Source organism: Vipera berus (genome assembly GCF_964194415.1).
Source record: "Vipera berus genome assembly, chromosome: 2".
Classification (NCBI taxonomy): domain Eukaryota; kingdom Metazoa; phylum Chordata; class Lepidosauria; order Squamata; family Viperidae; genus Vipera; species Vipera berus.
Window position 1 is genome coordinate 239,386,686 of NC_138203.1, and position 25,181 is coordinate 239,411,866.

A 25,181-nucleotide genomic window follows, 5' to 3' on the forward strand; every position below is an offset into this window, starting at 1 on the left:
CTCAAAATAAACTCAGATTTCACATTTTTTTCTGCATCTCAAACCAAAAACCAGCAATGGGAAAGACAGAAGAAAGGAGAGGAAAGCAGCTTTAGGAAATAAGGGGAAGTAAAAAACTAGGATCAGAGTTCAAAGCCATAAACAAGCAGACCAGATGTGAAATTTAATACAAGCATCATGGCTACTAAATATTATTCATTTCTTGACTGTCAGGTGAAATTATTTCTCCACACTTGGGAACAAATTTTCGCATCATAATGCTTGCAGTAAGGAAAAAAAGATTACTAAATAATTATTTCCAATTTAACTACTAATTAATAGACTCAAAGTGACTGATTGCTACTTCAAGGAATAATGAGAACACAACTGTGTAAAGCTACTTCTGTGCTGCAAGTGCCATAAATAGGTAATAATATTTTTATCTTGTTTTTCTACTTAAAAAGCACTTAAAGCAACCCAGTATTATGTGCTATCAAGTTATTGTCAACTTTTAACAACTACATGGATAGATATTATGATGATCTCTTTCTAACCTGGTCCTTCAGGTCTTCCAATGGGTATGCCCATCACTACTGTAACTGTCCCAGGATGGGGATAATTGTCATGGAGTTAATTTATCTACTTAGAGTTGACATCAACGTATGGCACACAATCTATCAATACGATAAACCACAGTAAGAATGCATGAACATCCACCAGTGATGAAATGTGTATCTAAACATAAACCATATCTTTTCAGAACTATTAGATGGGGGAGGCGCTGGATTTGGGGATCACGTCCTCCCCTGAATTTAGAAAAGTGCTCTATTCTTTCCCTGAGTTGCTTACCATAAAACTTAAGATTTTAAAGCTCTTCCTAGCATGAATCCAGGTTACTTGAGGAACCCGTCTCATCCCGATAGGACTTGCCTGCCCCATCCGCACCGGCAGAAGAGGCATATTGTGGATCCTGTCAGTCAAAGAATTTCTGCTTGGTCAGGGGAAGAATCTTCTGTGCCAGTGGATCCTGACCTTTGGAATATTACCCCCTGAGATGAGATCAGTTCCCACCTTTCTGATCTTCTGCAAAAGCCTTAAGACCTGGTTCTATCAGATGGGGCCCCAATGTGGGAGCATCACACTGGTGGCGATTAAGAACTAATCCCACCTCTCACTTACCATCCGGCTCCCCCATCCTATGTCCGTGATCTTACTTGGATGGTATTGTCATATTATTGGGTTAGGAATATTTATTGTTGATTATTTTAACGTTTTTATGCTGTAAGCTGCCCAGAGTCACTTCAAAGTGAAATGGGCAGCAACTAAATTTAATCAATCAAGCAATAAAATGAGGGCAAGATAATACTTTGGCTTGGGAATCTGAAGCCTTGCCAATGCTCCATGGTTACTCTTTAGAACAAGATTGCTTGGTGGAAAAAAATCAATGTGTTTGTGACATCAGCAACCATTATACCAATCCCAGCCCTTGAATCAGAATTCTCTGTACTCTTAAGGAATGACACAAAGAAACCTGAGACAATGCTTGCTGATGTCACAATGTACTTTTTACTCTATCTCACACTGCGTTAGAAGAAGAGAAGAAGGAGGGAAGAGTTAGAAGAAGAGAAGAAGGCAGGAGCATGAACTTTGGATAAAACCATAGATCAAAGGCAAGGGGCTAAATTCAAAAGAGATGAAGAAAGGGGAGTGGAGTGGAAAAAGAACTGGAATAGAAAATTTAGGGCTGGATCGTTTACTCAGTTCAGTTGTAGCTTTAATAATCGTTCTTTATAATATTGGCATAACATTTATGTCAATTACTCAGGGATGCAAAAGCCAAAACAGGGAGTACAGCGCCTTCATTCCTTGGAGGTGTATCAGAGATATAAAGGCTTCATTCACAAATCTCCCAAGTGCTGCTTAGTTTTTTGAAAATAGGAGTAAAGGAGTTGGGTCTATTGACCTCTATACAAATTTAGAGCTAATTATTTCTGTTCATTATGCCAAATTGTTCAGAGTTCTTGAATTGTGAGCACTGTAGTAATGAACCAGTCTACTCCTATAATAAAGGTAGCATTGGAAGGATCTTTAGATCACGACTGGGATTATTTATATCTTAAGAAGCTTATACTTTTCTTTAGCTTATGTGTGTGTGTGTGTGTGTGTGTGTTATCTTCAATTAACAATTACAAAACATCCAGGGTTATCTTGTAAAAGCTCTGTTACAATATCAGCAATGCATTTACTACTCTTACTTCATTTATTTGTTCTCGCAGTCATTCATAGGCTTAATATTAGGAATTAGCTCAGAGACCTATGTATAAATAAGTTATGATTCCAATTAACATTTGAGCTCATGAATAAACTTTATCTATCCAATGATCATATGTAACTAGCTTTATAGCTGCCACATTTATTGAGAAAGGTATGAATAGCTAGAAACATAATTCTAGGCTAGATCATAATGAAAAGTGAACTACATAAATGGTAGTAATAATGTTCTTTGTGTAGCACCTCATGATAGTTTTAAGTTTTGGTCAATTTTAGTGTTGCTATTATGGACTGCTGCTGAATTTTATTATTTAACATACATATTTGTGCCAGGAGTAAGCAATAAGCACGGTGAATATGTGAAACTATTGTAATGATGACAAGATATATGATTCTCTTAAGTAACCTGTAATTATACAAGGCAGGAATTTTATCTTTTTGGTTATCCATTGATTGGAACTTGAATTGACAGTGTTATGAGAAGAGGACTGCAGTTTCAACTACTCTTGGTTTCAGTTATTTTTAATTTATAATTAAATAATTACATTATTTTGTTTCTTAATTTATTTTATTTTTGTATGATATCCTATGTGCTCAATATTAAATGGCAGTTGGAGAAACAGAAACATCTGAAAGCAGTACTGTACTATGCTCATTTAAAGTATAGTCAGAACATCAGCTTTAGATAAAATTTAAGGTAGCATATTGACTGAAAAATTCTGAGAATCACAATCGTGGCTCATCTTGAAGGCCTAATTTATGGAAAATGGGAATGGAGGATAACAAATCTGTTATTCTTTCAGTATCCTTGTACCATAACATTATTCAGTGATTTGTCTAGGTATAAGTAGTCCTTTATTTATGACTCTAATGGAGCCTGCTCGTAATGGTCATAAGCTGTGACAGTTATAAAGCTGGTTGGTCATGTGATTGACCCAATTTTACAACCTTGTTTCTGGTGATCATTAACAGAACCACTACAGTTGTTAAGCAAAACCATGATCATTAAATGAATGCCACCATCATTAAGCAAACCGGTATGATTTTGCCAAAAACCAGAAGTGTGCTGGTATTCAGCAAAATAGTTAGAAAATGTGGATCCATGACTGTGAGACACTGGAAATGGTTTAAAAGTAGTAGGAATAGATAGAGGCAGTGTTTAGAAATACTGGATTTTGTGCCTGCTGTTCTCATAATTTCTCAACAATCATGGGCTTTGGAAGCCATGCTGGAGTAGATAGACTCATAGGGAGTTAGCCGAACTATGGAATGAAAGAGGGCAAAGTAAAAAGTATTTTATTAGCCTACAGAATTCTTGAGAAATATCTGTAGAAAAGCAATATCTCATGGCAGTCTCTTGTCTTTCTGGTAACCTTTTAATTTTTCTGTCTTAATCCTCTAGAATATGTAATGTAGGAGGGGTGGAATTGCAGAGGTATGTTTCCCATAGACCGAACATGAAGATAATTTATTCAAATCAGACCTCATTTTACAACCTTTCTTGCCGTGCTTGTTAAGTGAATCACTGCAGTTAAGTTAGTAACAGGATTGTTAAGTGAATCTGGTTTCCCCATTGAGTTTACTTGTCAGAAGGATGCGGAAGAGGATCATGTGACATGGGGATACTGTACCCGTCATAAATATGAATCAGTTGCCAAGTGTTTGATTTTTAATCATGTGACCATGGGGATGCTGCAACAGTTGTAAATGTGAAAAATGATAATTAGTCTGAAGGTAGGACAAGAAGCAACGGATGGAAAAAAGACAGAACAACCTAGAACTAAGGAGAAACTTCCTGACAGTGAGAACAGTTAACCAGTGGAACAACCTGCCCCCAGAAGCTGTGAAATGTTCCAACACTGGAAGTTTTTAAGAAGAGACTGGACAGTCATCTGTCTGAAATGGTATAGGGCTTCCTGCCTGAGCAGGGGGTTGGACTAGATGACCTCCAAGGTCCCTTCCAACTATTATTATTATTATTATTATTATTATTATTATTATTATTATTATTATTATTATTATTAATAATAATCTTCGCACAGTAAGCCAGATGTTCAGACTGGATTTGGCATTTTTGTCTACCTATCGATTCCTTTCCAAGGACCTGAGATAGGCAGATGTGGATGTTTGATGGTATTACAGATATCATCGCAGGATGGAAGCAGTTCCTAGTAAGGCCGCCTTTTGCAATTGACTAATGGTGAATTTGTCAATGCCAGTGGTGTTCAAGTGGTGCTCCAGTTGTTTTGGGATTGCACCCAAGGCACATTACTATTGGTACTACCCTTGCTTGCCTTTGCCGCAGTCTTTCTATTTCTATTTGCAGGTCTTTGTATTTTGTTATCTTCTCCAGTTCTTTCTCGTCTATTCTGCTATTATTATTATTATTATTATTATTATTATTATTATTATTATTATTATTATTATTATTATTATTATTATTATTATTATTATTATTAGCGATGTAACTTCAAACAGTCACTAGATGAATGTTTGTAAGTCAAGGACTACCTGTACTTGAGCAGAGGATAAAAGCCAAACTGTGTGCCAAACTCATAGCACCAGGCAGGTGGTGCTATGAGAAAACTCTCAACACTAAAGAGACTCTATACCTCAGAAATAGATATTTCTAGATGAAATGGATGAATTGATCTAGAATAAAGTAGCTTCCACTAATCTTGATCCTTTCAGTTCTGGAAAAAAGCTTGTAAAAAACAAAGGTCACAGAAAGCAAGGGAAAAAAGTCTTCTATCATGTTAGGTAGAACAGTATTGGAAACAAAGATTTTATCTTGAAATCAACCTAATTTTGAGATGGTTTTCCAGAATTTCATGCTGGCCTATTACATTAATGCAGGACATTAGAGAAAATTATGATTTTACAGTCTTTAGCTCTAGCTGTTTCTTAAATTGCTACTTAACTTAAGCCAAAGGGTCTTCATTTGTTTTCCCCCGTTTGCATCATTATTTTTCTTTGCTTTGCTTTGTTTTATCCTCTTCTGTTCTGTTTTGTTTTATTTTATTTTTTTTTCTTTTTCTGAAACAGGAAGAGAAAATCCTTTCTGGAGATACTCCTTTTCATGTAAGTGTTTTTATGCTTGTTAATAAAAACATTGTAACATTAGCAATATAATCTTAAATATTCAGAATCCAGACGTTCATCTTCTGCTCATAGAAAGATGATAAAATCTATATCCCCAATAGACACATCTATGATATAGAGCTGAAACAGTATTTTCAGATCTCTTAGAACTCTTTGCCCAGTCAAAGTCTAGTCATTTACATGCCTATGTACCTAGACTGAGTCATAATCAGTGGCTGCAGATCACTCATATCTTGCACATAATTTCCACAACATTCCCCAATTTTTGAGTCTGTAGATAGCCAGCTTACCAGACCTCATCTTAACCAGCAGAGTATGTTTCTTGCCTAAAGTTACAGTCCAGTATACCCCATTTATATGTTTGGAGGACCCAGTATACTTTAAGAAACTTATTTCTGAACCAGCATAAGGTTGTGCTGAAATCCTAAATATAATTACTTCAGTGGAACTGAATTCTGAATAAACTTTCTTAAGATTGTACCACAAGAGATTACTCAATGGTAATAGAACAAATCTGCATAGAATTTCCTGCTTCCAGTCTTTGACTAAAATGTGCTTTAATTTTTTAGGTTCTACTCTTATTTGCAAAGTTCCTATATGGATAAGACTTCAAGTAATACTCCACAGCTCCTTCTATAATTTATCATGTTATATAATGTATATATCAACATTTAGCAGCCTCCCTAAATAGATACACCCAGTAAACTATAGTCAGCCTGTTGATTCACAGTTAACAGGGCACCACAATGTAGTTAATGTCCAGCAAGCTGAAGTAGAACCTTGTGTTGTGTATACAGGTAATATTCTCACCACAAGGTTGTGCTAGAGAATGGTTCAGTGGCTTATTTTGCATTGCACCTAGAGAAAACAAAACAAGCTGTGGTAAACATAAATTTATTTAAGGCATTTTCTTTTGCTCTTCAGATGAAAAAGCTCTCCAAATGACCCTATTGATAAACAGAACAAGTTCTCTTTGACTTGTGGCTTGGAATATAAAAGATAAGACAAAAAAATCAATGTGGGATGCCAGAAAGGAGTTAACACACTTGTTTGCCAGTTTTGGCTTAGTTGTACATTTTGACAAGTTCTGAAGCGTTTTCTTCATGAGAACCTACATACGTGTAGGTGAACCCATGGGATTTTGCCATTCCCCTTGAACAATTACAACTAATAAGTTCATATACCTACATCTTGGGAATGATTTTTGCACTCAAACTAAAATCCATGTATTTGGAAATGCATCATGTTTACTTCAGTCATGGAAAGATTTCTCTTAAGTTTAAATATATTTCTTTGATAAAGGTAAATTGGCTTTGGAAAATAAAATTATGACAGCAATTGTGGTATAGAGGCTCTTGTTTTATATCATATTCTGTATGTGCACCGTACCTAACCTAATGGCAAGCTCAGAAACAATTTTGTTGCTTTTCATTTTCTTTAATTAATTCATTAGCAAGAATGGTAACTTACATTTCCATAATAGATTGTTGAAAAATAACAAGGGTCTCAGTAACAAGGGTCTTTGCTTTTGTGGAGCTAAAGTTTTACTTGACTTAAGAATAAAAGCAACTTGTAGAGTGCACACTTATGTTTAATTGTTACTGTGCTGGCTACTACCAGTGTTTGCAGAAATGTGTTTGGGTTTTGGAGATTCCTGCAATGGGAGAAGTAGTAAGGGAGAGCTTTCTCCTTTTGCAGGAGCTTTCATCATTCTTACATTATTGATTATGCATTTATTATTCATAATTATAAAATGTCCATACAATGTATTCTCTAGGTATTATACAAAATAAAATTTTATAATACAAAAATGGGGTTTTCTTCCCTGGCTCTGCTCTGTCATACCATAGATTAAATGTACACCTAGACCACTGTTAGCCAAACTACAGAACTGGATGACAGAAGCTGGTTTATGCTCTTCTCTACTGCTCTGGTTTTCCATCCACTGCCATTTTCTGGGAATGTGCAGAGGCAGCTTCTGCCTTCATTTGACACCACTTCAAGGGAGTTTCCACACAGAGATAGTGTGCAAGGTCCGAGTGTAATATGTAGTGTCCAAAGCAACCATTAAACAATTAGTGATAGTACCGAAGGAAGGAGGGGAGGGGTTAAAAGCTAAAACAGTGCATCTCTACCATTTCCCTTAATATAAGTGAGAGGACTATTTTTTTTTCTCAGAAGCACTGTTCTCATGATATAAAATTGGAAAGTAATCTTGCTCCCTATCATGGAGTTTTTAACGAAGATGTCGGCACTTACAAATGCAGGAACAGAAGTGTCTCTGTATTTGTTCATTTTGTTTCATTAGCTTGTGGAATGACCTAAAAAGGCTTCCATACAAACCCACTGGTTTTTGAACAGGCTGCAATGGAGAAACAAGCTCTCCTATAATTCAGATCCAACTTTATTAGTCTTACTATGCAGTAGTTCTGGATAATAGACACCACAAAGCAGAGATATGAGGAAGAGAGGACAGTATACTGTATGCCAGGTTCTGTACCCAAAGCCTGTGACACATTCTCACCGAGCCAGTGCATTATTAGGATTGTCTCTATACATCGGTGAAAGAAAAGGGTCCTCCCTCATTCAGGATAGGTTAATCACAATTCCTAGTTGGTCTGGAAAGTGAACTGGCTGATCTTTTCAGTATCCTTAGTAAGAACTTTAGAATGTAGATAATTAACGTCACACAGTGTGCACAATCTGTTCTTTCTTGTACAACAGATGGTAGGGTGTGTGCATAAATGAATTTACTTGAATTTAACTTGGGTTTGCTTTCTTAGATCACACTGCCATTGAAGAAGCATGGAAAGGGCAAACCCAATGTTACTGAGCACAATAGTTTTTTTTTATACTACCTCCTCTCACCTTCCTGGAGCACATACTATTTAATTAGATTAATTTAGAGTAGGTTGAGAAAGAGAAACATTTAGCCAAAGGAGGCAGTGATAAATCCATTTCATATGCCTTGTATTTACGAACATCAAGATAATAAGAGTAGCTTAGCAATTCAAGAAAATCCGTTGCAAAGTTAAAATAGAAACATAGTCCATAGGTCCACCTTGGATGCCTTGATGTACCGATTCAGACTGGGCATGGCTTCTTCCAATTATTAACTAAGATTCAGAGGCAGAGTTTTAAAATTATTTTATAAGGGACAAATGAAATCCTCATAGGATCTGCTCTCAAATGGAAGGTTATTATATATAAGTATGCCAAATAACAAAGTTGGCAGGAAAAAGAAAAGTTGTAAATCTACCTTTCTGCTTTCTATGAGGTCCTTGAGAGATGCAGAAATATTGTGCTGGCTTTTCTTAATATCTTTTATACACATATGCATTCTCCATCACAAACCTGGGACTACAGGCTTCTATAGTTTCATACGTTTGCTGCCTTCAAACCACCTTGGAAACGGTCAATATAGAAGATGGAAACTTCAGTTTTAGGAATATTTTATTTATTTATTTATTTCTCATTTATATAGTTGTCCATTCACAAGTAAGTGATTCTGGGTGATGTACAACGTATCTGAAACGGAGTACAGGTCTAGCAGTCATATATTGCTAAGCTTTATTCTTCTCTTTAGGATCTTCAATTTAGCAGGCAGAATAGCAGCTTTCAAGCATTTGCAAGTTGCAGTCCTTTAGTTTAAAAATTCCCAGAATCCTTGACCAGGAGATAAAATTCTAGTGATAAAAACCAGACTATATTTCAGTACAAAAAATGCATTTGATCTCATGAAAACCCATCCTCATGGAACTGTAGGGTTCCATTGAATATAATTTTAGCCCTGGAATAGGTCATCTTTATAGTACAGTAGCCTTGAAGAACCCTGTATCGCAAATGGCATATTATTTTAATCTAATCTGCAGATTTACAAGGATTCTTTAATCTCCCAGGCAGGATGCCTTTGATATGTAAAGGCTACATAAGCCAAAAGACCCAGTTCAGTTAAGGAAATCAATTGAAGTCTCAAGTGTTTATTCCATATCAGCCTATTATATTAAAATGGATATGCATTAAAATGCACAGCAAAAACACTACACCTCACCTATTGGCATTTAGATGCACATGTTAGAAGCACATCTCATTAAGTATTTCATTGAAAGCAGTGAAGGGCAGATATTCTACATAGATATCTGGATGTATATGCAGTTAATAATAATTGGTGAATCAGAAGTAATGTGTCAGCAAACAAGAAAACAGTATAAAGACTCAATTTATGCATATATAAATAAACAATACAGTACATCAAAATTATTGCTGTGGTACCTTGCAGTAATGAAAATCAGATTGGAAATGCCAATGGTTAGTTCTGTATATATCTGCACAACCTATATAGAGTAATATTTCACATAGATATTTCTTCCTGCTCATAGTCTCTTCAATATAAATGACATAATTCTTTGGTTCCTTTTAACTGCTATGGCATACATTTTTAAGCAGGGAATAAATGAGTTTGGAAAATTACATATCGCCAACCTTTAGGCTTGTTAAAATGTTTATGTTTTATACAATAACTTGAGAAAATAAAGAGCTTATATATATTATTTACTTATTAAACTTATATGTTGCTATTCTCACCATCAGAGTGACTCTGGGCATTTTGTTTTGTAATAATTAATTTTAAGAAAGCTCTGTATCCTTATTAATCTTCAATTGGTCCAGGAATACTGAAGACTTTAGCTCCTGACAGAAATAGGTTTTCCCAGACTAGGGACCTCAGGATTGCATTTTTTTATAAGGAGAGTCGCAACAGAGTTAGTTCTGGAGTGCAGTATTTCTTAATGTGCAACTCCATAGGGGGGAAGTTGATTGCTCATTGTCATCACCGATATTATTTTAATTGCAATGCTCAGAAGGATCCATCTTTCTGTGTTCATTTGCTGCAACAAATACTACCAACATTCATTACTTTCTATCAGCGTCTTACCCTATGGAGGAACCAGCCCTGCCCATCCACATTGAGGAGGGGATAGACGTTCTGACTGGTGAGTGCAGCTAAGGTGGGGTGCTTGTGAAATTGGGGGAGGCATGCTGATGCAGAGAGCTTGAGACCTTGTTTGTGTTATGTATTTGGGAAATTTAGGAATGTTTTCCATAAACATTTAAAGTAGTTTTCTGTTTTTCCAAAATGTGCTGTATTGGCAGGAGCAATTCTTCAGTTCTCAGAAATGTTTCACCATGACCAATCTTTCACTATCATCACACTACACACTCAGACTCTAATAATTTTACTGTCTGTATAAAGAATGTAGCCATTTTTGTTATTCAAATATACAGAGATAGAGTGTAATAGAAAGACATCCAGACAAATGGCTATGTTGATTTGAAGACTAACTTGTTTTGAATTGCTTGCCCGCACCTCTTAAAAACATATTTGCATGGTAACATATTTTTCTTGGGCAAATCTTAGGAATTAGAAACTTTTTTTGTTGTCTTTTCTGAGGAATTAACATTAAAAACCCAAAATTATTTTTTTTTAAAAAGTACAAAAATGAAGACACAACTCTATTAACCAAAGGCGGAGATTCAGATTATCCAAGCAAGCAAATATTCCCACTGCTAGAGGGATCTAGTGTAGCCAAAGAGGACATTTGGAGGGTACTACTTGCAACACCTATTAATATGCGGATAGGACCAGATCTGTGGATAACAGCACTGTTAGCACAAAGTTGGTGCAATAGATCTCTTTTCCACCCTTAGATCTATCTGAAACTGTCCTCAAGAGCAGGGTTTTTCAGCCTTTTCACAGATTGTACCACTTTTAGGATATGGCAGTATTCGAATATCACCAGTCACCTAGCAAGGTGTCAAAAATTTGATGAAACCTCCCCCCCAAGGAAAAAAGTGATAAAGTACAGATAGTCCTCGACTTATAACAGTTTGCTTAGTGACTGTTCAAAGTTACAATGGCACTGAAAAAAGTGACTTATGACCATTTTTCACACTTATGACCGTTGCAGCATCCTCGATTTACATTCAGATGCTTGGCAACCGATTCATATCTTTGATGGTCACAGTGTCGTGATCTTCTGACATGCAAGGCCAGTGGGGAAACCAGATTCACTTAAGAACTGTGTTTACTAATTTAATAACTGCAGTGATTCAATTAACAAATGTGGCAAGAAAAGTCATAAAATGGGACAAACTCATTTAACAAACTTCTCACTTAGCAACATAAATTTTGGGCTCAATTGTGGTTGTAGGTTGAGGACTATCTGTATACCCACTTACCATACTTTTAATGAGAAACCTTGTGCCTGTTTCTCTGACATTAATCTTTGCACTGTTCTATCCCCTTCTCTCCTGGTTGGCTCAAAGAAAACTCCTCTGTCTCTTTTACTCTGTCCCCTTCTCTTTCCCCATTGTCTGTTTTTTCTCTCCTTTTCTCTCCAAAACCTCCTTTTTATATCCTTTCCTCTCTCCCCCTCCTCCTCCTTTTCTGTTAGATATAGCTATAGCTGACTCTTTTCCCCAAGGCTGCGTATTTCTCATTCTCTTTCCCCATCAGGTTTTTTCTCTCCCTTTCCCTTCAAAAACCTCCTTTTATATCCTCTCCTCTCTCCCCCTCCCTCTCTTCCTTTTCTCTTTGGTGTAGCTGCAGCTGACTCCTTTTCGCTGCTTCCGGAAGCACCAATCAGCTAGAGCCCCGTGTAGATCCTGGGTGCTCAGCAGAGCCCTGGCAACACTGCAATTCCACCTGGCTCTCCCACAGGCCTTTGCGGCATTGCCATTGCTTCAGTTTATCCCCACGTTACACTTTTACACTTTTTTTAGCAGTGCTTTTCAACCTGTCATGTGTACCACCTGCCAGGTGCCAAAGTACCACCAGTGGTACATGTACCACAGGTTGAAAAGCACTGCTCAAGAGCGTACTGTTCTTGTTCTAGAATAAACAAATCTGTTGTTCTGAATTCCATAATTAAAAACAAAGTATTGCGTGGGGTGTGTGTGTAAATGACCTATTTCATTATTTGGAGATTTATTTCAATATTTAGTTACCTATATTTTAATCCAGACACCTGTTCAAAGTATTTCATAGAATAAACTACAAATGAAGGAGAAAAGAGCTTTATTTCTGATATCTGCCTAAATTGGTTTATCCTTTAATGTTTTCTTATTTCCTGCCAAAATTAATGCTTATAAATGATTTTTAAAGTAGAAAAGTGCTCTTTCAGGCCATCTAGTTTTTGTGATGAAAGTTCAAACTATTATCTTTATCCATGTGATAAAAATGAGAATTACTCATAATTCATTTATATGCCCTAGATTATTTTATCATTTGCTTTAGAATCTGAGACTTAGAATGCAGAATTTCATATGAACAGACGCTGTCTGACACTTGATTAGCATAATAGTGAAATAGTCTTTTTATCCTTTCTTCACGAGAAAGCATTGCAAATCTTTTATATTTCTAATAGATTTCTATATATGAACTGTAAGAAATCTGGAAGATTTTAGTTCATGATATAGTTACATTTGATATGTATTTTATATTTCTTGTCTATATTGTTTTGTTATTATTTGTTTTAGTATTTTTCATTCCAAACAGTTAGAAGCTAGTTTTACTATAATCATATAATTTTATTTGGCTTCATATTAATTTTTCCTATGAGAATACGATAAAAATATGAATATTTTTCCTTTTAAATGTGAACTTTGGCTTGCTGGAAAGCAACAGGAAACCACACAAAAACTGTATTTATTTCATGTAGCTAACTGTCTCCTATTCCTCTTCTTCTGCCTTTCTTTCAAGCTGCATATTATGCAAGAAAATTTGTTTATATTTGTATGTGCATAAGATATTAGTGTCCTAAGATTTTAATTTCAGTTTTTTGTTTATATAAAATGTTGCTTGGCTAATGCAGCTCTTACTCCTATTGTATAACAAAATAGTTAAGAAACTATAAGTATTTCCATTTCCTAATAATGTCATTCTCAGCAGAGGGATTTTGTACAATCTTTTGCTTTGTATACCCTTGAAATTAACTGTAATGTGTCTGCATGCTTACTGAGTGCAAATTGCCTGTGTGCGATTAACACAAACTAAATATAATGATGGCAAAATCATTCTGAACTCAGCTGGAACTGGAAAAAGAAAAATTGAAATAATATTCATTAAGTTTAATTTTAGGAATGTTTCCAACATTGTTGAAAATGAAGGATAAGTTGTCCTTTTAAAAACATACCTTAGTTTGCAGAACATTGCAAGCCAAAATAACTGCATATTTTTTACTTCACCAAAGAACAAAAACATTTATCAGTTATTTAATATTTTCTGTCACCATTCTGAAATGTAAAACGTTTTTTAAAAAAAACAACATCACACTGGCCTTTTATTTGTTGTCAAAGTTTTATTAGCTATATTGTGCTAAAGATTGTTCCTGATAGTGAGAACAATCAATGGGGGACAGTTTGCCTCCAGGCATTTTGGATACTCCTTCACTGGAAGTTTTCAAAAAGAGACTGGATAGCCATTTGTCTCGACTTGTATAAAGTCTTCTGCTTGAGCAGGGGGTTGGATATACGATATCCAAGGTTCCTTCCAACGCTATTATTCTATGTTATCCTATTGTTTTAGTATTTTAATGTACAGAGAATTATACAGAAAAAATTAAATTCTTAGGAATTAAGGAAAATCTGGTTTTAATGTGTTGTAAGATCATGAGTAGTTTAAGAGCGCAAGAAAGATGGTATGGAGACTTGAGACGTCCAGTAAAAAAAAAGGCTGGAGCAACCTGAGATGGTCAGTTCTAAAGAAGAGAAAGCCTGGGGAGACATGATGGCTAAACTCAAGTATGCACAGGGAAGCTATAGGGAAGAAGTTCAGGAACTATTTTCCAGGCCATAAAAACAAGAGCATTTTCATATAAGTTCCCCGTCCCTAGATTTTGTTTAAATATAAAGAAGAACTTGATGGTAAGATATATACTTTAGGAGATGACTTGGGGGGGGTGGTCTGAGGGCAAACACATTATCAGTCTGGAGTCCTAAATCTAAATCAGGGGTGTCAAACTGCCGGCCCATAGGCCAGATGCGTCATCCGGAAGCCACGCCCACCCCATTGCCAGCAATGGCAAAACCGTCCCAATACGTTGCGCGATGTCATGTGACGTCACAAGTTTGACATGTCTGCTCTAAAGAGACCTAACTCCAGCCCCCTTGATGTCTGTTGACTCTTATTTAGTGCCTATTTGCCTTGACTGTTACTAGATCAGATTCTTGTAAAGCAGTGGCTCCCAAGCTTTTCTATACCCCGGACCCCTAGAACGCTTCTGATATATTCTCGCACTCCTTGCAAAAGTTCAGAGTAATGGCAACGAATTATGCATATACACTATGATTTTGAAAACCCAAGTTTTTGCACCACCTGCAAAATCATCTCGCACCCCCAGGGGGTGCAAGCACTCCTGGTTGGGAACCCCTATTGTATTGGTTGTATGGAATAAACTTGCACTGCTTTTGAACTCTATCCTGGCTCTTCATTTCTTATGCCTGTGATATACAGTGGAAATATCTTTCTATGAATGTTATGGCTTCTCCATCTCTGGAGGGATTAAGAAGTGGCTGAATAGCTACTGATCATGAATACCTTTTCTTCTAAATTGTAGAAGATTGAATTAGGCAATCTTCATGGTCTCTTCTAATTTTATAATTCTGTGAATGTATGAAGGATTATTATTTGGTGATTTCAAAAATATCTGCATCAATGAAATCCCCCAGGCAACTTAGAGTTAAATTGCATACCACATAAAATATGCAGGTTTAGCTGCCCTTGTGATTTGTATTTAGAAGAGGAAACTTAAGTTGTTTCTTCTGTGCATTGAAGTAATGTGTGAATTCTGTAAAGCGATTAAACTTCCCCTTCCATTTTGCAGTCTTAATTTGGATTGGTATACTTTGTACTTCCTTTAGAAAAATCAATGGGACAAGGATAGTTTATTGGATGCTGACTGTTTGAAAACTCCAGGCATTTTACAAAAGTGCAGTTAATTAGCTATCTGGAATAATTTAGTTAGCCAAGCTGCATAGGAACAAAGAGATAATGGGAAAGACTAGAAATAAGAGGGGAAAGACTTTCAAACAAAAAAATGAAAAAGTTGCCAGTCACTTGCAATCTTAAAGACTACCTTGTGAAAATGTTCAATTTATTAGCATATAAAATTAAGACACAGGTAGCTACAGTATTTTAACTTAACATCTGAATAAAGCTGTAGAAGATGAGAACATGTTTTTCATTCCAGACATCTTCAGATAAATTTATTATAGAAATTCTTCAATGAGTACTAGAAGAGGCAGACATAGACTATTATATGTGTATAAAATACACTATAAACTATAAGGGAAACGATATCAACAAAAGATAGCTGTAGGCATTGCAGACAAAAGGTTAAATTTCATAATGGTGTAAATAACATCAATTTGTTGGGTCAAATTTTGGGATGCAAGTATGGAAGCACAGAGATTGTGTCATGGTGTCCTCATATCAGTGTTGCCATTTTGTTGAAATTCTGGTTTGCTGAGAATATCAATGATCATAGCTATTATTTATTTTGTTTGGAAAAGGACAAGTAGTCCCATGGCAGCATTTGTAACGGCAGGGTTATATAATTTGTAGCATGAGCTCTGTAGAAACATTATGGTCTCTTTCACTCTATGTTCCCATCCTTATGGCAACTTGTCTTATTGTTGATATCCTTTCTTTTAAAAAAAAAAAGCAGCAGTACTTGGAAATGCCAGGGCTCTCTTTTCTATAGAGAGTATATGAGCTTGGTACTAATTATATTTCTTACTTGGAGTTGATGCTGTGATCAGCAACGTAAACGATCCAGTTTGCAATGGATTGACCTCTATTTTAATTCGTTATCATTTTAATGAATACTTAGAATAGCTAATGGTCTTTGTCTCTATTAGACTCATTTCATGAATGTTAAAAGTGCTTTAAGTGGTTTTCTTTCTTTACCCATCTATGGAACACAAATTATATTTTATTTCTAGGTAATTGAAGAGAGAACATTAGTTTCGGAATTTGCCTGGATACAACAGACAAATTGGGAAATTGTGCTCATTCCTATCTTTCTTTCCATAGGCATAGGTGTTTTTTTTTAAATTTAGTTTATAGGAACTTAATTTGTAATTTAAGGGTAATTTAAACATTTGTTTTTAGATTGCTGTCTGAGAATTTGTGCTGCAGCATAGAGTTCTCAATTTTGTATCAGACATAATGGTGTAATTTAAAAGAAGTGGGTAAGTGGTGATCCTTTGTAAATAATTGTCAGTTATTAAGTTTTTAGTAAGTAACAATCACTCCAGGGATTGTTAATTGAAGCCTGAAGACAGTTTGTGGTCATTTAAATGTGGTCATTTAAGAACTGACAATTCGTGTATTTAACAGAGCCATCATATTCTTAGAGTAATTCTTGTAGGTTTAATAGTAACTATATACATATAGCTTCACCTGTGGAAAGCTGTTTTTAGGAAATACTAGCTGAGCAGTATTGTTGATGTTACCTAGTGAGCTGATGAAAGGTCTGCAAGCAAACAATGAAGTTCAGAGAGCACCAAAGACTCCATATTCAATTCTGAGCTACAGATATTCTTTTATTGGAGTACTAGCTCCATTCAGACAACCTTATATGAATGAATCTTCTAGTAGTATTGCAGCTTCTGCTCCTTCTTTCACAAGTGATTTTGTTGGTGTCTCAGCCTGTAAATTTATGTGAACAATTCTCATGCCTCTAAATTCCCTTGCCACCAGGCCCATAAACATATGTTAGGTACAGTTTGGAATTTTGTCCGAAAGTGATCTAAGACTTGTCTTCTTTTGTAAGTTATATTTAGAAATAACCACCATTTATGGCTTTAGTGTCATGATAAACTGCAATAGAAGTAAAACTTTTCATTCTCCTTGTGATCGTGTCAGAAGAGAAAAGGGAAGGATAGGATAGAGCAAGTATACAGGAATCTCTTCCTATATTGTTAAAGTATAATGTCTATGGAGATTCTCAGTCATCCTGGTCATGGTTGTCCCAAAGGTGCTTTTTCAAGAGGCAACTGGACTTTCTTGTTTTTCTTTGAAGACATTTTGCTTCTCATCCAAGAAGCTTCTTCAGCTCCATTCCCCACTATCCAATCAGAGCTGAAGAAGTTTCTTGGATGAGAAGCGAAATGTCTTCAAAAAAAACAAAACAAAAACCAAGAAAGTCCAGTTGAAAACGTACCTTTAGGACATAGAAATATCTAAGGAGCTTATTTATCTCTTCAATTAAACAAAATAACAACAATAAAAACTCAATGTGTAGCCTTCTAGGTTCAAGTCTGAATCTTGAGGATTGATTGTGATCCCTCACTAGCTTTTAGTTAATTCTCATTAACAATGCTATTTCTAATGTTTTGAAAATAGATGTTAATTCAAATATATAATTTGAATTCAATTTCTTATGGCAGGGGTGTCAAACTTCCAGCCTGCGGGCCTGACACGTCATCTGGAAGCCGCACCCACCCCATTGTTGGCAATAGCAAAACCGTCCTGATATGTTTCGCGACATGTTGTGCGATATGTTGCGGGTTTGACATGTCTGCCTTATGGAATTGAAAAGTATTAAAGTGAGATTTGGAAGAAATTTGAAGTATTATATAAGGAGGAGGATATAGGTTTTCTGTGCATGGGTTCTAGGATTTTAAGATTTTGTAAACCACTTAGAAAAAGGTGTTTTGATGCATTTTTTTAAAACCACTGTTCAGAATATGAAGTTACCATGTTCTTATAGGACAATGATGGTGAACCTTTTAGAGACCGAGTGCCCAAACTGCAACCCAAAACCACTTATGTATCGTCGGGTGCCGGGTGGGCGTGACCCATTGGGTGGGTGTGGCCCATTGGGTGGTGTGGCCCATTGGGTGTGCGTGACTGGTGGTAATGGCAGACTTGGTGGGACTAAAAAGTTCAATTAATCAATTCCAACTTTGTGAGATCTTTTTTTTCCCCGTGAGAAGTTGAAATTGATTGATTGAACCTTTTTTTTTTTGCACACAGCAGCGGAGGCCTAAAGCTAAAAGGTTTTATAAAACCCAGCTGAAGGCCTAGAACTGGGGCAACAGAGCGTGTGTCCACAGAGAGGGCTCTGCATGCCACCTGTTGCACGCATGCCATGGGTTCGCCACCACGGTTATAGGATATAGGTGTTGATTTTGCCATTCTTGAGAACTTCCCCTTGTTGTTTGAACTTGTGTGTGTGTGTATGTATGTATGTATGTATGTATGTGTGTGTGTGTGTATATATTTTATTTATTTTATTTTATTTTATTTTAATTCCATTTATATCCCGCCCTTGTCCGAAGACTCAGGGCGGCTTACAAGCTTAGCAGTAGCCTTCATTCTATGTATATGCCTGCTTATTAGGGCTTTCACACACACCCCAAGTGGCATTATTACAAAGTCAGCTTAATTGCCCCCAACAATCTGGGTCCTCATTTTACCTACCTCGGAAGGATGGAAGGCTGAGTCAGCACACACACACACACACACACACACAGAGAGAGAGAGAGAGAGAGAGAGAGAGAGGCCAATCTCCTGGACTGGTCATGCAGTCTTATTGACTTCTTTTAGTTTGGTGAAAATAGCTCAGAATCAGCTGAGGTAATATTGGAAAAATCCTGTTGAACAGAACCTCTTGTCCATATCATAATTGATAGTTTACTGGAGGATACTTAGGGAATGGTTTACAAATAGAAATGGTGACCTATTACAAAAAATGTTTGCCAATAAAGACAACGCCTTAATGAAGTTGTGTCTGGGAAGCCAAAGACCCAGTAGTAAACTGTAATAGTTTCATCAATGTAATATAATTGAACAACTTGGTTAATGATTGTGAATTAGATGGAACTGATTTGGATCATCATCAGTAAAATAGCATTCATTTATGGCCTAGAGGGGTGGTTTTTGTTTTGTTTTGGTAATTTTGGGAGGAACTTTCCTTTGGCTACATTCATATTGTTTCTTGCTATAAATAGCAGCTTTGGCTCATTGTTCAACTATCTTAAATATTTGACCCAAGCTCTTGTTTTTTGAAGGGAAAGCAGACATATGTCTCCTAGAAATTGGTATGTTTTTCAGAAGTGGAACTATTCAATTATTTTATTATTCAAGAATGTAAGTTGCTTCTTATCAACTGATAAAATAGCTGTAGTTTGTATTTGCAAAATACCTTCCAACTCTATATCAGACTGTTGATTCTTATCTATAAAAAGTAATTATAGCTTTAATCAGTAAAAAAAAATTGCAGGAAATCAAACACAAATCATGTGAATGCTCAGCACAATGCCTTTTGTTAAACACTGGGTTTTTTATTTTTTTATATTTTTTGAGACTTCTCTTCAATTTTGTAGTGCCCTTTTTATCTTCCTTGGTATTTCCTTCAATTGGTAGTGTCCATGTATGGGGCATAGAATAACATCTAAAATATGTGCAATAAAACAAGAGTTTTAATAGGCCAATATGAAAATAGCCTAAGCAGGCTCATTTCATCTGCTGTAAACTATTTAGGGATTAACAGGATCCTGAACTAGAAAATAACATTTTTTGTAAAAAAAACACACCAAAACAAAACTAGGCATTTGAAAACTAAGAATCTTTTAAAATGTGAATCTTTTTATTTAAATAAAGAGATCACATAATTATTTCAAATAACCTCTATTCAGTTTTTAAGCAGTACTTCCATTTCATGATATCTGAAATAATATGTTCCTTTATAAAAGAATCTATTAATGTTTGGCTAACTGTTCTCTATTATTACTGAGTCAGAAACAATTCAGACAATCTCAATTCTACTTAATCTAACCTGGTAACTTAGAGTAGCTGTATTGTTTTGTGTTTATTAATCACAATTCTCCTCTTCTTCCGGCTTGCTCTCATTCCCAAGAAGTAGACAGACAAAATTTGGGCATGGGTCACCAACAAGCTTTTACACATGATTCCTATTAAATGTTCATTTCAGAGTCCACTTATGCAGAAAGGAGTTTGCATAAATACTGGGCTGTATAATAGGCAGAGGAAGATTCAATGCCAGTTAGCAGCCAAGAAAAATGTAACTCTGCATATTAGCATATATCCTGATTCTGCCTCAGTAAGATAGAATTTCCAGTTCCTTTCTTTGCACTGACAATGGGAAAACTTAATCTTACCCTTAGTCATGGATCAGGCAGGTGCTGCTGCTACCTGTTGTAAACCTCACTGAAACATAAAAAAATATTTCCCAAGTTCCTGTAAATCATTGAGAACTCATAGACGGAAAGAATGTTACTCGGTTGATTTGCATCACAGTTGGTTCTGGTGTACAAATATATAAAATAGCCTGAATTGGAAAATAAACAGTTGGACTTATAAAAAGAGGTTTGCTAATATACCCAAGATTATATACAAATATCCCTATTTGTTCTTTTTTCAAATTTTCAAATTTCCTCTCTTCCCTGATCAGAAACATTAGCTTTCCATGTTTATGATGGCTAAAGGGAGGTGAAGATTTGGCTTGGTGATATCTGAAGACAGTTCTTTCTCAAGGATAATAAATAAAAAAATGTTCTTCACTGCCACTGCTGTACCTATAATGAATATTACCTTTTGACCCTTTAATCCAACATATCTCATGAATCACTCATTCTAAGGATTATGCAATATGTTGAATTCTAAGCTAATTAAATGGGGATTTGTGCAACACGCTAAGCCACCAAAAACAAGAGAAAACCAAAAGAAATTTAAAATTAGTCAAGCTTAACATGTGAAGCAAATACACCCCCTAGGACAGGGGTGTCAAACTCAATTTCATTGAGGGCCGCATCAGCATTGCGGTTGCCCTCAGGGGGCCGGGTGGGTGTGGCCAGGGTGGGCATGGCCTACTGGGTGGGCGTGGCTAGAGTGCGTATGGCCTACTGGGTGGGCGTGGCCAGCTCTACATCGTTGGCATCAAGGGTGCCTATGGGGGCCTGGGCAGGAGTGGGACAGATCTGAGGGTCTCTGGCAGAAGGAGGGTCTCTGGGCCAGGGCCAAGGCAGCAGGGGCCGTTCCCTCACTGTTTCCAGGATGGCTTCGCGGGCCGCATGAAACCACTTCGCGGGCCAGATCTGGCCCCCAGGCCTTGTGTTTGACATGTCTGCCCTAGGATTTTCATAGAGCAGGTTAACCATGATGTATAAACACAATTACAATATTCTTTACTATACCTGCTTAGCATTCTCTTTTATACCATCATGACTGTATTGGATCAAATACTTGAGACAAATTGACTAACTTTGTTATTTAATTTACTATTGTCTGATATTTTCCATTCTTTTATTATATATTTTCTATCCAGATACACTCAGAAAAACTAAATATTATTTAAATAATATCATCATGAAAGACATCTTAAGAAATTTCTAGATGGTTATTAACTGTTTTTAAAATATCTATTAAATGTTCAGAGATACAATTAACAGATATGTTTTCTCACAGATTTAACTTGATTGATTTGTATAGTTCATGGAAAAGTTTTCATTTACATCCTACACTGATGCACATATACAGTAGATCAAATAATCTTCCTAGTTTCCATAAGTTAGATGTATTACTACTTTAAACACTGGGTTTGAACAAGGCAATTTCTTTTTATTATTGAGATTAGATTTAAATGCTCTATTTTAATGGTTTTTATTTTTATATTAATGGATTATTTTATTAAATTATATTAAAATAAAATGCTCTATTTTAAAAAATCTTTAAACCCTTTTCCCCTCCAGCATTTTGTCATATGTAGCTCCAGTCCCAATTGTGATTCTAAGTCAGGGACATGTTGTTGTTAGTTGTGAAGTTGTGTGCGACCCATCACAACCCCATGGACAATGTTCCTCCAGGCCTTCCTGTCCTCTACTATCTTCTGGAGTGCATTTAGACTCACGCCTACTGCTTCAGTGACTCCATCCAGCCACCTCATTCTCTGTTGTCCCCTTGTGATTCTAAGTCAGGGACTACTTGTATATATATTTGCAGAACATTTCAGTGCCAAAAGAAAATCTATCTGACACAAATGGGGAGAATTTATTAACTCTTGTGCCTTCAAATGTGCACAAGTATGTCTACAAAAAGGAGCTAATTTTATGCTGTCAAAAACATTTTCACATATTCTTCTGTAATTCAAAGCAAATTTAAAGCACGATTCTCACAGATAATGTTTCACTATGTGGCTCATTACTACTGAAAGTCTATCTTGATGAAATCTTGTTTTTTAAATCAGTGATATTATATCACCAATGATAAATATAGCATATTAAGTTGAAAACAGTCTTTAAAAGATAGGATTATTTCTGAAAGTTTAGTATACTTTAGATTTGGCATTAAGCAACTCTTCTCGTTGACTTGCCATTAATTAATAACCATTGCTGTACGAATGAATGCAGTTTTAGTGTGCATCAGAGGATTTCCAATCTTTTAAAAACAATTTAGATGAAATGCTAAAAGAATGATGGAATGAGGTAACACTATAATTCAGAATTCAGAAAGACTTATTTATGACTAGATAAACAGGCCCAGGATAAACACAGGAGAGGTAAGGGAATTGCTATTTTATATTTATATTTATATTACTAGGATTAAGCATTATATTTGACAAACACTTATTAAAAGCTATTCTGTTGGAAATCTTTAAGGTATCTTTTTTTTAAAAGTACAATTTCAGGCAAGGAACAACTGCTGACACTGTGAAAAGAAAGAAATGATGTAATCGTGGGCATATCTTTTACAATGAGCAACTCCAATTTACCTGATGAATTAGGCTAATATACTAATAAGAACATAAAACTGCTCAAGGGGATTTGTTGGATGTTGAAAGAATAACTCCTAGCAGTACTAAGTCATGAACTGCTTAGCTTTCACAAGTAGCTTCCGTGTTCCTTCCAGACAAAAGGAGAGATGAGACTTACTACTGATTTCAGTCTCTGCAAATAAAGTGCCATCATGATAGGTTAACGCTTCCTTTAGCACAGTAATGACCGCCTACCCATAATGTTCAAGAACCTGGCATGCTAACTTCATACTATGAAAAAAAAAGTTTCCTTGTACCTGTTAAAGGAAGGAGACATTCTTGTACTAATCATTAGTTGCATCTCTCTTGTGCACGTATTGATTTTTTGGGAACCTTGGCTTGGTTACTGACTTTGCATAGGCGCTTTCCAACACGCTGCATAAGCAGATGGACCTGTTGTGCAAGGTCTGTTAAGTAAATCGGTTTATATACCTTATATTGTAATTTTGATCTTTCTAGAAAACAAAACCATGGCAACAAAGGAGAAGCTGCAGTGTTTGAAAGATTTTCACAAGGATATCCTTAAACCTTCCCCTGGCAAGAGCCCTGGGACACGGCCTGAGGATGAGGCAGAGGGCAAGCCTCCACAACGGGAAAAATGGGCCAGCAAGATTGATTTTCTGTTGTCCGTAGCTGGAGGGTTTATTGGATTAGGCAATGTCTGGCGATTTCCGTATCTCTGCTATAAAAATGGCGGAGGTGAGTATCCTTACTGTGCTCATAATTAGTTACTGGTCTGAATGTTTGTTTTGCTAAGTCATAAAATCTTCTTAATCACCCTTCTGTTTTTTCCCCTCTACAGGTGCATTTCTCATACCTTATTTCATTTTTTTGTTTGGGGGAGGTCTTCCTGTATTCTTTCTGGAAGTGGCCCTAGGACAATATACCTCTGAAGGAGGAATTACATGCTGGGAAAAGATCTGCCCTATTTTCTCTGGTTGGTTATTTATTTTCTACTTCCTTAATTCATAGTATGCTATGAGGTTCTGTTAGAGTGTTAGGTTAACACAGAAAGGAAGTGTATGTGAGAGGTGCTAGGCAAATGGAGAAGCCTTGGTTTTTAATAGCAGAGAAGGGGTTTTATCTGAAATTCTTCACCCATTAATTTCCTTTCATCCATGTGAAAGGCTGTCACATGCATTTCAGGATGAAATAGAATAGCGGTAGTAGAACAATTGGTCCAAGAACAAATCCTGTTTGAGACTTGAAATAAAAAATCACTTTAAATAGAAATTTAAAGTCATTATTCTGAAAGGAATTGAAATCTCCTCAAAAGCAGGATAGTTATACCAATAATGCAATTTGCTGGATAGGGATTTTTTTTCCAACCAAACCTTGCCCTATACTGTTTGACCTTTTGTATAGTTAAGCATTTTCTTACAACAATAGTAACAGATTTAATTATTTATTTGTATCCCATTTTGTTCCTGTTTAATTGACAACAAAATGGCCTTAAATAGAAAACTAAAACATTGCCTTCTTTTAATTCTGTCCCCACTCTCTCTTCTTTCTTTCTTTCTTTCTTTCTTTCTTTCTTTCTTTCTTTCTTTCTTTCTTTCTTTTCTTCCTCCTCCCTCCCTCTCTCTCATCAGATGTCCAAATTTAGACATTTGCCCCCCAAAGATAAAGAATTTGAACAGTTACCATGACTGATGACAACATAAATTATTGCTTAGCTCATGTACTTACAGATCATTAAATTGTTCAAGGGCAATTTGGTATTTTGTTAAGAGACTGTAGATTAGACCAGATTTTTCCCCCTCTTTTCGTCTCCCACAGTGCTTACTTGAATCAAAATCCATTGAAAATTACTAAGACATCATGTCAAGTATGTGAGGTTAAGATCGGAAAGGCTTATTCCCAGTGATACATCATTAGCTAGCTGCTTGTATAACATTTGAGTAACAGCTCACATGACCTTATCTACCAATGAACCTGTGTTTGAAAAGCAAACAGAGTAGTTGTCAGGCACTGATAACAGAGTTAAACTTT

General features: G+C 36.0%; 1 protein-coding gene and 1 long non-coding RNA gene across 2 annotated transcripts in view; one reads left to right on the top strand and one right to left on the bottom strand.

Moving 5' to 3' along the window:
• SLC6A6 (solute carrier family 6 member 6) overlaps positions 1-25,181 on the top strand; it is a gene marked incomplete at its 5' end in the record, with an annotated part of 57,846 nt that overhangs the window by 4,554 nt on the left and 28,111 nt on the right. The window contains 4 exon segments of the mRNA XM_081321950.1: positions 5,296-5,331; positions 10,278-10,343; positions 23,649-23,888; positions 23,992-24,126. Coding sequence (XP_081178076.1) covers positions 5,296-5,331; positions 10,278-10,343; positions 23,649-23,888; positions 23,992-24,126 — 477 coding nt within the window.
• LOC308664579 lies at positions 4,873-25,071 on the bottom strand. The gene is made up of 3 exons (XR_014025688.1): positions 24,879-25,071; positions 20,539-20,587; positions 4,873-5,286 (listed from the first exon to the last, which is right to left on the bottom strand). It is a non-coding gene; the product is annotated as an uncharacterized lncRNA (long non-coding RNA).